Source organism: Pelophylax lessonae (genome assembly GCF_965119305.1).
Source record: "Pelophylax lessonae genome assembly, chromosome: 1".
Classification (NCBI taxonomy): Eukaryota; Metazoa; Chordata; class Amphibia; order Anura; family Ranidae; genus Pelophylax; species Pelophylax lessonae.
The window spans coordinates 17461232-17475452 of NC_138768.1; the positions used below are offsets into that span (position 1 = coordinate 17461232).

At 44.9% G+C, this 14221-nt stretch overlaps 1 protein-coding gene across 1 annotated transcript; it reads left to right on the forward strand.

The window, feature by feature from the left end:
- Window positions 1-292: 292 nt before the first annotated feature.
- LOC309568900 (extracellular calcium-sensing receptor-like) lies at window positions 293-1099 on the forward strand (the record flags this gene model as incomplete). The annotated part of the gene is made up of 1 exon (XM_082274677.1): window positions 293-1099. The coding sequence occupies one exon, from the start codon at window positions 293-295 to the stop codon at window positions 1097-1099; it is 807 nt and encodes a 268-aa protein (XP_082130803.1).
- Window positions 1100-14221: the final 13122 nt, after the last annotated feature.

Genomic DNA, 14221 nt, shown 5'->3' on the forward strand with positions numbered 1-14221 from the left:
ATGTTTGAAACAGAATTTTGGCTTATTTTTCGTGTAGCATTACTCCTGCATATTTATCTGGTTGGTCCGCTGAAATAAAACCACCAATAAATCTTCCAATACATCTATTGTAGACAGCTCAGGTGACTGACAACTTCTGCTTGTTACTCTTCAAAAAACATGAAAACATTTTCTAAGGTTTTCTTCTGTTCATTTAGATGTTAAAAGTTCCACATTATTTATGCAGATGGTTTTCTTTCTTTCTTTCTAGATTAGTTATGGAGCCAGAGACACTTTACTGAGTGATAGAAAGATGTATCCAAACTTTTTCCGGACAGTTCCGGATGATGAGATGCAATATGTGGCCATAGCAAAGTTACTGGAAAGGATGAAGTGGAACTGGGTCGGGATCCTTACATCTGATGATGAATATGGAGAGAGGGAGATCCGACAACTCAGCAAACATTTATCTAATCATGGAATTTGTATTGAATTCAAGATTCTGGTGTCTGTAAAGAATTATAATAAAATTCCTCCAGAGCTGCAAACCTCAACTACGGAAGTTCTTATTATTTGTGGCTCAGTTAGTCTGACTTATTACAAGTTTTTGGATAATAATGTCCCTTATTACACGGAGAAAACATTTATTATACCAGATTCTTGGTCAATGAGTGAAATGTTTTTTGCTCTCGGTAACTGCAGCTTGGTGTTTAGGTACCCCTTTTTCTTCATTAAGGGATTGCTGGAATATTTTGATAATGTCAATCCATTCAGCCGTCCAAATGACCCACTGATGGAGGATATTCTTATATCTGAATGGGTATGCTTTTCAAAAAACCAAATGAAAAATGTCCTTATTCCACTCACAACTAGATTACCTCTTAGGAACTGCAGTTTGGAGACACTTCCATTCGATTTAATTTCTCCAGATGATAAAACCTCCTATAGAGTGTATATCTCAGTCTACATTTTGGCTCAAGCATTACATGACATGGATTTCTCTTTTAAAATAAATAACAAAAAAGCTGAAATAAATCCTCACACACTAAAGTATAAGGTAAGAGCGTTCAATAAGGATGGGCAAACGTTTCGGCCCGAGGGGGTCACCACCTCCTTCTGATGTCACATGCCCAGCATGCACCAATCTGTGATGTCATAAGGGGTGATGCCCCCGGGTGATGTAGCTAGGTGGCCCTGCCCCTTAATTGTATAAGAAATGTCAAAGTGCAGAGGAGGCATTCGGTGGGAGGCCTCCCAGGAGGCGAGAGCGTTTTTTCATTTTTTTTTATTTCTAGGGTCCAGCTGGCGACATGATTGATGATGGATTTCCATCAAGGAACACTTTTTTTTATTTTTTTTAAATAAAGGAATTGTCAAAAATGGTCTTGTGTGTTTATTACTTTTTGACACTTTCTTTGGTGAATGGGTAGGGGTACTATGTACCCAATACTCATTCACATGGGGGGGCAGGATCTGGGGCCCCCCTTGTTAAAGGGGGCTTCCAGATACTAATAAGCCCCCCCCCCACAGACCCCGACAACCATGTAAGCTCTACAGTCCATCCACATAATATTGTAATGAAATGTCCATAACAGTCCAAAAGTGAAAGGGGTCCAATGAGTAAAAAAGTCCCGCTGCACCAAGCAGCTTAACTAAGGAGTAAGGAGAGAACTCTGGAACAAACAGGAAAACAACAGGGAAGCGCTCTAAGTGCAGATTGCTTTATTAACCATATGTAAAAACAAAAAGCAGCAACTCACAAAACCAGATGTAATGAGGCTGTTATAGTATGGGATGAAGGATTCCTCCGGATGGTGCTGTCAATAGACGAGTCATGCAGTGTCGGTGAAGAACTGTCGGTAGCAGGAGGGGATGTGCCGGTTTTCTCCTAGAGCTGTCCGGGTCCTCTGACAGAGCTGCACGGCAGGAGTGGGATGGAAGTGTCACCCGGAAGTGGATGGGTGCACAACGCGTTTCTGAGCATGCGCCAAGTCCAGGTCAGACATGCGCACTCTTTCCTCAGGTGCCTGAGGAAAAAGCCGGCATATCCCCTCCTGCCTATAATAGATAGGAGAAATCAACAGACATTCACCGGTCTCCCTAATGGAGGCTGCCATTGCTGAAACCTCCTTCCAGAATGTGAGTTCTTTGGCTGTTCAGATGCTTTCATATCAGAGTGGTCTGAGTGTAGTTATACAGTAAATATTTCTGGCACTGATTTACTGAAGTCACACACAGCAAAATATCTATAAGTTTTGGGGGAAAATGTGCAATAGCAGTCATGCACTCTTTACTTTCTTGTTCAAAATGTTTTTATTTAGAATAAAGGGTGTACAATCATGTGTGGCATTGAGCACTACATATGGCAGTAGGTACCGACAATATGGAATCAACAACAATGAAGCGTTCAACTGTGGTATGAAAATAAAGAGTGGAACAAAATCGTTAATAGTAACATCATATAACAGGGATGTAGATTAACAAGCAGGAGGAAGAATGCAAGTCATTGGTAAGATTAATTTGCGGTGTCCTCCCCCACTAGAGGCGCGAAACAACAAAAAAAATAAAGCCCCTTGGCACCCCAACGGGGGACAATGCCAAAGAGCAGGAGGAGTCTGGGAGACCATGATACATGGGTGGGTGGGAATAATCAAAGGCCGCCTGAAAGGCGGGAAGGGAGAAGCAGAAGGAAGACGGAGGGGCAGGGAGAAAAAAAAGGGGGGGGGAGAAGGGGGAAAGGTCAAGTGAAGGGGGGAAGATGTGGGGTGCATGTTCCCCCCAGGGGAGGACCGACCAGAGGACCGAAGTGTGAATAAGTTTGCAATCATGACCCAGGGTATAATCATGGGCGCAGCAAAGCGATGTCAAGACCAGGGGGCAGAAAATGGGTAATCCAAGGAGTCCATAATTTTTCAAATTTCGGGACCGTGTCCTGAAGGACAGCCTCTATTTTGGCATGGATCATGGCTTGGGTTATCCTGTGTTTAGTGGCCAGTACGCATAAAGAGGGGGTTTTCCAAGCCTTAGCTATGGTCTGCTTGGAGGATGTGGTGACATGGAGAAGAAGCTTAAATTGGCGGTGCGTCAGAGTGGCAGGTTTCAAGTTCAAGAGGGCAACGGAGGGATCGGGAGATAGAGACATGTCAAAGAGTTGTGAAAGGATCCGGAATATTGTAGACCAAAAAGATTGAACGATGGGGCAATCCCACCAAACATGCAAATGTGTGCCCGCTGCATCACAGCCTCTGAAGCATTGCGGAGGGTAGCTGGGGAGAAATGTGTGTATTCTAGCAGGGACTAGATACCATCTTATGAGAACCTTACAGTTCCTTTCCAGATCGACGACGTTAGGTGAGGAGGGTTTAGTAGCCTGCCAGATGCACTCTTTACTTTAAAAATTGCTTAACCAGCAAGCTGGAGCACTATTTAAAAAGGACATGTCAGTTCTGAGCACACTGAGGAGGGACAGGATTTTTCCATTAGCTATTCCATTTTAAAAAGCAACCCCCCCCATTTTGAGGGCACATGGCCTGGTATAGTTCGGGGGGGGGGGGGGTGTTTGCTTACCACCCCCCCCCCTTTCCTGGCCTGCTGGGCTGCATGCTCAGATAAGTGTCTGGTATAGATTTCGGGTGGACCCTACACAGTTTTTTTCTGAATTTTCAATTGCCGGCATTCTTTTAATTACATTTTAGCCAGCTGACAGCTGATGACTCATCGGTTGTTAAGGACGTGTCGGCTTCTCGGACTGCTCCTAAACAACCAGCTATTCTTCACACAGAATTTGAATTGGTCGATAATTTTTTGACTGATTGAAATTCTATTTTACTCTGAAAATTTGGAATTTATCAGAAAACGAATATATAAAATAAAATGTAGCAAATTTCAATGGAATTCATTACTATTTAATTCAAAGATTTGGATACATCTGAATCTCAGAATATAACGGAAAATGTATCTAAATTTATATTCGGACCAAAATAAATTTCACATGTCTACCTCCAGGTAGCTATATTGCATTGCATTTTACAGAAAAGTAGAGTGCTGCAGTTTAAATGTAGCCCACCCCCTTAAGGGCCGCAGGTGAAAACGGGATCCCCCACCCTGCAAAGCCAGGCGCTCTGAATTTTTACAGTTACTCTTGAGTCAGTGAACAGTCCATGATTTCGTTTTTATGGTTTATTGAGGGTCAATAAACTTGGATGGGAAGATTACAAGATGCCCACTTGACTTCACAGCAAAACTCTTCAGGGACACTTAACTATATATAGTCTATATATACTTCTCTTCTCCCTCCTGCGCACACTTGCTTGGATATCTTCAGTGGTGTCACCCTTGCAAAGGTTAGTAGTGATGGCTCATTACAGGCAGGGACCTTGGGCCACTATACTTGTGGAAAAAGAGAGTAACACCACTAGCACATTTACAGCACTTCCTCCCATGGTCACTGATCCCAGCACCACCTCTTCAGGCCCTGCCAGCCCTACTGGCTGCAGCAGCCCTTTTCCTAGCCCTCTGTTGTACTTCTCCACAGTCCTTCCAGGCTGTCACTCCCCAGCCCTCCCAGACTGACTCTCAGGAGATCTCCTGGACGTGCTCATCTGCTCCTGCTGTCCTCTCCTTGCTACTGTGCCTCCAGGAAGGATATCCTCTGTCTGCTGTAGAGGGTCCCTCCAGCACCCAAGCCCCAGGCCCAAGGTCACCCCCCCCCTGACTAGGGGGATCCCTCAAGGGCCTCTGACAGCCTCCTCAGAACTCCATCTCAAATCTTCTATCCAAAACTCACTGCCTCTTCTAGTCTGACCCATGAATAATTATGAGATGGCCTGCCCCCTGGCAGCCCCTTCTGGTTGGGGATTGACTGGGGCCCTTATCAATACTCCACCTAGACTCTACCTTCTACTTCTGGAAGCTTCTCCAAGGTTCCAGAAAGCAGAGGGAGTTTACCAGAGATGCTGCCGACTGAGTCATCCAGCCTCCCTGAGTCACTCAACCCTTACCCAGACTCAAACCAGGCCTGGCTCTCAGCCAAGCCAAAATGTGTCTACAGTTCACAAAAAAACTATCTATAACAAGCACAAACTAGAGGGTGCTACATCCCCCCCCCCCAAGGTCTGCCTGTCTTTACGGTTGGAAAAAAAACAAGAATGGCTAAGTGAGTACAGGAGAAAAAATGCAGGGCATCCCATAAAAGTGCAGAGGAGGGGAAAAGGGAACAAACCTGTGTGGACAGTATTACCCTTCACTGGGAGTGAGGAGCAGATACTTAATGGTTTGAATTGCTTCAAGTGGGACAGTAATAGTTGTCAGCAATATCTTAATATAGAAATATGAATATTTAATACCACCTTACACTGTGTATTCCATGTCCCTGCATGCCAGACAGGCTTACCTATTGTTTGTGTATTGGAAAGGAATGCGGATTGTGCCTATCTCATTGTTAAATGTTAATGACCTCTCTTGTTCTGTCTGCCTTAAGATAAACTTATTATGGGATGTATATGTGGATGTGGATTGGATGCTAAGGGGGAGGGGGATTGTCCCACAATGTATATCTTTGGGTACACTGTTTGGGAGTATAAAACTCTGTTTTCATTGGATTGTGAATCTCAGGTCCTGTCCTCAACAAGGTCCACCTGGGCGGTAACTTTGTGGGGGAAAACTGTATAAAAATTTGTTTCTTGTTCAATAAAGTTGATATACAGTTCACCCTCAATCTAGAGTCCTGTCTCTTATTGGGGGAATGGGCTACAAGGGATTGCTATGTCCTCCATACTCCATTGGATAAGAGCTTGTTCTGCTGCACTCTCTGGGGAAAGAGAGGTTCACCCACGGGAACCTGGAGCCTTGTCGTAGGTCCAGGGTGGGTAGGAGACGGGGAGACCCTAACCAAGCTGTGGCGGTTCGTGAGGTCTGAAGTGGTTACGGTGTCTGGTGGAGTGCTTGGAGACCTTGGAAAGCACTCGGAGCATCCGTCAATGGAGGTACCAGGTTGGGGTGCCGGTTGATCCGTTACAACCTGTAAAGGGGTTATGTACAAACAAATAAATATCAACAATAGACACATTCCTTTTTTTTATATATAGAAAGCACTATAGGTACATTGCAACAACATACATTACATATATACACATCCTCACTACAGGTCCCTGTATCTAATATCACAATATAGAGACAAAGGAGATTGGCCCACGGGACTTTAGATGAGGTATGTGCTAGTGGCTGGAGATCAATAAATTACACAAATAGGTGGATAAAGCAATATTGGTTCTTTATTGCACTATGTAAACATGTTATAGAAGTTACAATGATGTCATGTGCTCAATATCACATGGCGTAGCTCAATGGCTAAAATAAAAGTAGTATACAACATGAACAATGGTACATCACATATTGGCATACATCTTGGTGTTGCAACTTAGTTACAGAAATAGTCTTAATACCATATCGGGGTTCCAAATAGAGTATATTACATCATGACTGACGCGTTTCCAGAGCTACAACTCCCTTCTTCAGAGATCAATGTATTCAAGATATATCTACAAGGAAACAATATGTTGGAGTAAGCAGTAAAAGGTAAAAGAATTAAAGAGATTCAATGAAGTATGGACTCAAAAGAGTACCGATTACTCACAGGTAAATAAAACTCAAATAGAACATTATGACTTATGTGTGGTAGCAGTAAACCGTATCTGACCCAGGAGCTGAAGGGTCTCGGTGGGATGCAAGCCAGAAAGGGGGTCTATGGTAAGTGGATAGTGATTGTGCGTTGGAGAAGTGCACCTTCCAAACCTGTCATATATATATAAAGTGAAGTAATGAGAGTGTAGCATATACTACCATTGTGGAGATAACCAAGTAGGTAATGGATAGGAAGGGCTGGTGTAGTGGGGTATGGGTAAAAGGGGTCCCAATGGAGTGAAGGAAGGAGTAGATGAAAAGAAAAGCAGAGTACATGAATCACCAAGTGACTATGTGATAGGAAAAGGTGGCAGTGCACCATGGCCAGAAAAGTGAAAAGTAACAAAGAGTGAGATCGTGAAAAGGTAAAAAGCTGGTCAGGGGAAAGTGAGTACTACTGGTAGGTGAAGCCATGGAGAGGAGAGCAGAAAAAATAACCCCGTGAACAACCTACCATGTTGATCCGAAGCTGGCAGCAAACCTGGGACCCTAGCGTCATGTTGCGGGTATACCGGATCAAAGAGCCGAGGCATCCGTGATCTCATGGAGGAGAGGAACGCTGGAGGCGGACCTCCCCGCCCCGCAGATGTAGGAGCACGTGACCGCGTGGTGACGTCAGTGATGACACTGGCGCACAGCGTAGGGGGTGCGGCATGACGCCGATGTAAAGGTAGACCCGCTCGTCCCAGTGAGGGGATGGGCGGGGACAGCAAGGGAGACGGAGCCTCCCTCTTCATACATCGCAGCTCCTGGGGCTAGAACAACCACCACCAAATCACACAGGGGCCCAATGGACCATAGGGAGATATAGCGCCTAGTGTGAAAAAATTCACATAGGGGGTTTATAAACTCAATGAGTATTGTTAGATTGAATACTGTAAAAGAATAAAAAATAAAAAAAATAGGGGAGGGGGAAAAAGAGACACCAAGATTGAAATACCAGCCAGGAAGAAACCAGATCATTAATGGGCACAGTGGGTGTCTTCCACTCTAATACAAGGACAACTTTGGCGGTAACTTTGTGGGAAAAAAAGTTTGTTTCTTGTTCAATAAAGTTGAGATATAGTTCACCCTCAATCTAGAGTCCTGTCTCTTATTGGGGGAATTGGCTACAAGGGATTGCTATATCCTCCATACTCCATTGGATAATCACTAAGCTCTTGTAAGAGCTTGTGTAAGAGCTTGTTCTGCTGCACTCTCTGGGGAAAGAGAGGTTCACCCAAAGGAACCTGGAGCCTTGTCGTAGGTCCAGGGTGGGTAGGAGACGGCGAGACCCTAACCAAGCTGTGGCGGTTCGTGGGGTCTGAAGTGGTTACGGTGTCTGGTGGAGTGCTTGGAGACCTCGGAAAGCACTAGGAGCATCCGTCAATGGAGGTACCAGGTTGGGGTGCCGGTTGATCCGTTACAACCTGTAAAGGGGTTATGTACAAACAAATAAATATCAACAATAGACACATTCCTTTTTTTTTTTGTATATAGAAAGCACTATAGGTACATTCCAACAACATACATTACATCAACATATATACACATCCTCACTACAGGTCCCTGTATCTAATATCACAATATAAGTTATATACTTCATCTGGAGCACCACCCCCTAGAGGGAAACCCTCACACCTCCCCCTAGAGGGAAACCCTCCCAGCAGAATGTAGAAAATAGGCAGAGTACATCACAAGCAGGGAGAACAGTCGTTTCAAGCGATAACTGCAAAAAAACAAAGAAAACACATTCCTACATAGAGATGGGCCGAACATCCCCTGGTTTGGTTCGCGCCAGAACTCTTGAACATCGCAAAAGTTGTGAGCCAAATAACAAACCTCATTGAAGTCTATAATATCCAAACTGGAGAAATCAAAAGTGCTAATTTGAGGGCTTAGATGCGGGTTATTGTGCTTACAAAGGGTATGGGAATCCAGGTACTGCCCTGGGGGGACATGTATCAATAAGGAAAAGTTTGTAAAAACTATAATTTCTAAATGAGCCGTTATTTACTGATGTTTAAAGTGAAAAAATAACAAAATCCTTTAGCGCCGGTTCACATACACGCGACGCTACTTCAGGTGGCGACCTCCGAGATCGCGGTGCGAGCAGCGCGCCGCGACCTCGGAGCGGCCGCCATGGACTTCATAACATTGAAGTCTATGGCGGTCGCCTCCTGGTCGCCCCAAAGAAGCTCCTATTAGAACGGGTTCGCAGCTTCCCTATGGGAGGCGACCTGCGGCGACCTGTGAGGCGACCAGGTCGCCTCACAGGTCGCCCTAGTGTGAACCGGGACTAAAATATAGTGTTTGGGGGATCCCCTTTTGCCTGTAAAGTGACACATCTGTACCATGTATAGAACCTGCTGCAGCAGAGATTACTGTACATTAACCACTTGCCGACCACCTCACGCAGATTTACTGCGGCAGGGCGGCTTGTCTGCGCATAATCACGTAGATCTAAGTGATTATGTGTATGTGCGCCGCCAGATCCGCGCTCCCGTTGTGTCTAATCACAGAGCCAGACCGCGGGAGGAGCGGGCGTGATCACTGCCGGCCTCCCGCAATCTTTGGGGAAACTGACAGGAGAGCCACCTGCCTATGTAAACAAAGCAGGCGGCTCTCCTTTCAGACAGGCACAATGAGATCCTGTGTCTCAGTTAAGCTGAAACACCGATCTCTGTGTGCCTGTCACAGAGCCCCCCCACAGTTAGTAAGCACAATTAGGCTCAAATTTAACCTCTTAATCACCCCCAGTATTAACCCCTTCCCTGCCAGTGTAATTTATACTATAACAGTGCATATTATTCAGCACTGATTACTGTATTCGTGCCACTGGTCCACAAAAAGTGTGACTTAAGGGGTGATTTACTAAAACTGGAGAGTGCAAAATCTGGTGCAGTTCTGCATAGAAACCAATCAGCTTCCAGTTTTTTTTTTTTTGTCAAAGCTTAATGGAACAAGCTGAAGTTAGAAGCTGATTTGCTACCATGCACAGCTGGACCATATTTTGCACTCTCCAGTTTTAGTAAATCAAACCTTTAGTGTCAGATTTGTCCGCCGCAGTCCCGCTAAAAGTCGCTGATCGCCGCCAATACTAATAAAAACAACAAAAAATAAATAAAAATGTCCAAAAATCTATCCCATTGTGTGTAAACGCTATAACTTTTGTGCAAACCAATTAATGTACGGTTTTTGGGATTTTTTTTACTAAAAATATGTAGAAGAATACAAATTGGCCTAAATTGATAAAAAAAATTGATTTTTTTTTTTTTTTTATTGGGAATGTTTTATAGCAGAAAGTAAAAAATATTGTGTTTTTTTTTCAAAATTGTCACTCATTTTTTGGTGCAAAATCTAAAAAATCGCAGAGGTGATCAAATACCACCAAAAGAAAGCCCTATTTGTGGGGAAAAAAAGGACATCAATTGTATTTGGGTACAGTGTTAAACGACCACATAATTGTTAGTTAAAGTAACGCAGTGCCGAATCGCAAAAAATTGGCCTGGTTATTAAGGGGGTAAAACCTTTCGGAGCTGAAGTGGTTAATAAAGGCAAAACATGACATTTTACATGCAAGCTTTAATTTTTTTCATAAACAACCAGTCTGTATGAGGGGGCCACATTTTAGTGCACTCGGAACAAAAAATTGGGCTTTTAGTGTTGGTGGTGCCTTCACAATGTAACTCTATAGAGATACTCTTGATGAAAGCAATAATTGGCCTTACTGTAATAAAATTTAAATGGTATGCACTTGTCTAACAGGTTTGTAAAAATTGGTCTTTGGGTGTTTGTCAGAGAAATCAGGCCCATAGGGTAGACGAAGTTCCACGGTGCACACATATGCACATGCGCAGACCAACAACTGGCCAGGCAGATGTCCATGCTTGTGGGTTAGGGAGCGCGAGCAGGCGCCCGTGCATGCTCACTCGCGCAACAATGTGCGCATCCGTCACTAATGCTGGCACCAGGCGGGTTAATTGAACAGGCCTTCTGTATAGACTCATTGCTGTTTGGTCTGCAGCTTCAGTTTTTCCTGATTCTGTGTGACCTCTGATTAGTGATAAGCCGAATCCCCCCGGTTCGGTTCACACCAGAACACCGCAAACAGAGGAAACGTTCAAATGAACCCCATTGAAGTCTATGGGAGTCGAACCTTGAAAATCAAACAGCCTCATTTTGAAGGCTTAAATGCAAGTTATTGCCTGAAAAAAGTGTATGGGGGTCCGGGTCCTAACCTGGGGAACATGTAAAAGAAGTATGTTTTTAAAAACAATCGTTTTTAAAGGAGCACTGATTTACTGATTTTAATGAGACTTAAAGTGAGACTTTAAAAAATGAAAAATTCCTTCAAATATCGTGCCTGGGGGGTGCCCTAAATGTGCCTGTAAACTAGCGCATCTCTACGATGTATGTAGCCTGCGGCAGCAATACTGCCGTTTCTAAAGCAAAAAATGTGATATACAAATATACATACAAATTTCAAATCAAATGTACTTGTCATACAGGTGCAGAAAAATTGGGCCTTGGTTGTTGGTGGTGCCACAACACCGTAACTCCTCGCAGTTACTCTTGATGGGCGCAGGAACGGGCCCTGCTGCTAAAAGATCCATACAAATTTAAAATCACAAAAGGTTCCCAAAATTGGGCCTTTGGTGTTGGTGGTGCCTGAACACCCTAACAAACCCCTCGAAGTTACTCTTGCTGGGCGCAGGAATGGGACCTGCTGGTAAGAATTCCATACATATTTTAAATCGTATGTACTTGTCACTTGTCATAGAGATGCAGAAAAATTGTGCCTTGGGTGTTGGTGGAGCCTGGACACTGCAACTCCTCGCAGTTACTCTTGCTGAGTGCAGGAACGGGCCATGCTGGTAAAAATTCCCTACTAATTTTAAATTGGCAAAGATCAAGTGTTGTATTTGTTCTTATCAGTGATCTAGTGGGGTCGCTGTGCTGTCATCTGACCTGGCCAAGGTTGGGTGGTGGACCTGGATGGAGTGATGGGGACCTGGAAGGTTAGTATCGGCAGGAACTGAAACTGACATTAGGCCTTGGTTGTTGGTGGTGCTTGAACATCGCAACCCTCCGCAGTTACTCTTGCTGGGCGCAGGAATGTGACCTGCTGGTAAGAATTCCATACAAATTTGAAATTGCATGAGCTATACAGGTGCCAAAAATTGGGCCTTTGCTGTTGGTGGTGCCTGAACACCGTAACCAAGCCCTCGCAGTTACTCTTGCTGGGTGCAGGAACGGGACCTGCTGGTAAGAATTCCATACAAATTTGAAATTGCACGTACTTGTCATACAGGTGCCAAAAAGATTGGGCCTTTGGTGTTGTTGGTGCCTGAACACCGTAACCCCTCACAGTTAGCAGGGCACAGGGACAGGGCCTGCTGTTAAAAATGACATACAACATTTAAATTGTATGTACCTGTCATACAAGTGCAGAACAATTAGGCCTTGGGGGTTGGTAGTGACCTAAACCAAAAACATTGTTGGAAGCTAGCAGAATCAAGGTAGAGGAATAGGATAGGCAGCATATGCAGTCTTCAATGGATGGCAGACCCCTAGCAAATTCAACCAGTTACATCAGCATCAGGGGCCTGATAGCTCTTGTTGATCCTGGACTGGTTCATTTTGATAAAAGTCAGCTGGTCAACAGAGTCTGTGGACAGACGCACTCTTTTGTCCGTCACAAAACCTCCAGCAGCACTGAACGTCTGTTCGGAAAGCACGCTAGAAGCAGGACAGGCAAGTAGCTCCATTGCATATTGAGCAAGTTCTGGCCAGTGGTCCATTCTCAAGACCCAGTAACCCAGTGGATGCTAAGCTGGTAAGGTCTCCAAGTCTGCTCTTGCGCCTAGATAATCATGCACCATATGATGGAGACGCTGCAGATGGTTGCTTAAACCTAACAGCCCTGGGTGCTGCTGAGGACAAAGGAACTGTTTAAAGGCATAGGTCAGCCGGCCCCCTTCTCCACCACTCCTCCTTTAGCTGAACGATGCCTCAGAAACATGTCCATAGAATGTTGCCCTCCCAGTGTCTGCAAAGGTGGTACACACATTTTTTTTAAGGCCTCCTCAATATGTTTCATCCTCTGCTCCCTCTGCAAAGGCAGGATGAGCTCTGCAACTTTACCCTTGTAACGTGGATCAAGAATGGTTGGCAACCAGTAAAGATCCCTCTCCTTGATAGCACAAATACTCCGGTCCTTTCACAGGCTTTGCAGAATCAGAGAGCCCATGCAACGTAAGTACATAAGTTGGAGGAGGCATGAGCTTCTGAGTACCCAGGGTGACTAAGGATGACATTGTCAGCAGGAGCAACCTCGCCCCAACCACGTACAACTCCTGTGGTTTCTGGGGAATCAAAACCATCCCTTGAAGACTGCTTTATGCTATCCTCTACATCCATGCTGCCGAAATCCTCACCCTCCTCCTCCTCTTCCTCCTGTGTGTTTTGTGGCCCTGCAGAAAAGATATCTGCATAAAGGGGGCCTTGTGAGGAAAGTAAGTCCTCCTCTTACTGCCGCCGTTTTGCTTCAAGTGCCCTGTCCTTGATTCTACGCTGCGTGTGCTCCAGCAGGTAGACTAGCGGGATAGTGTCAATGATGCATGCATTGTCCTGGCTCACCATCCTTGTGGCCTCCTCAAATGGTGACAGGATGATGCATGCATCCTTAATCAAAAGCCACTGGTGTGGCAAAAAAAAGCCAAGCTCGTCTGACCCTGTCCTTGTGCCATACTCACACAGGTACTCACTGATGGCCCTCTGCTGCATGTGCAACCACTGCAGCATTGCCAACATTGAGTTCCACCTGGTGGGCATTTCACAAATGAGGAGGTTGGTTGGCAGGTTGAATTCCCCTTGAATGTCAGAAAAGCGAGCACTGGCATTGAACGAACATCGAAAATGGCAACAGACTTTTCTGACCTGCCTCAGGAGATCTTGGAAGCCCAGGTTACTGCTCAAAAAATGCTGCACCATCAGATTCAGAACATGTGCCAAGCATGGAACATGTGTCAAGTATCCCTGTCAGAGGGCGGAGAGAAGGTTGGTGCAATTGTTTCATACAAACATTCCTGGCTCAAGCTGTTGTGGCGTCAACCATCTCTGAGCCTGTTTATATGGGTATGACTCTTGCGCTGTCTTGGGAGATACTTGAATATGTATGCCCTTGATGGTGCATGTACTACTACTGGTGACCACTAGAGATGGACGAACATCGGCTGGGGTGGTTCGCGAACGTCAGACGCAAATTTTCTCAAAAGTCCGCGAACCGCGAGTTTGCGGCGGGCCCTATTGACTTTAATGGGAGGCAAACTTTAAAAACCTTTAGGTCATATTTTCAGCCACAAAAGATGTACTAGCTGTGCACAAATAGTCCAAGCACATGGACATGTCTAATACATATAGGGTCCATTCACACATCTGTAAAATGGGTCCGCATCCATTCCACAATTTGGCGGCACCTTTACAGACTCATTGATTTTCAATTCCAGTCTGAAAAATTAGGCATTCACTGGATACAGAAGTAAGTGTCGGCCAGTATTGGCCCCAAAAATTAGCCCAC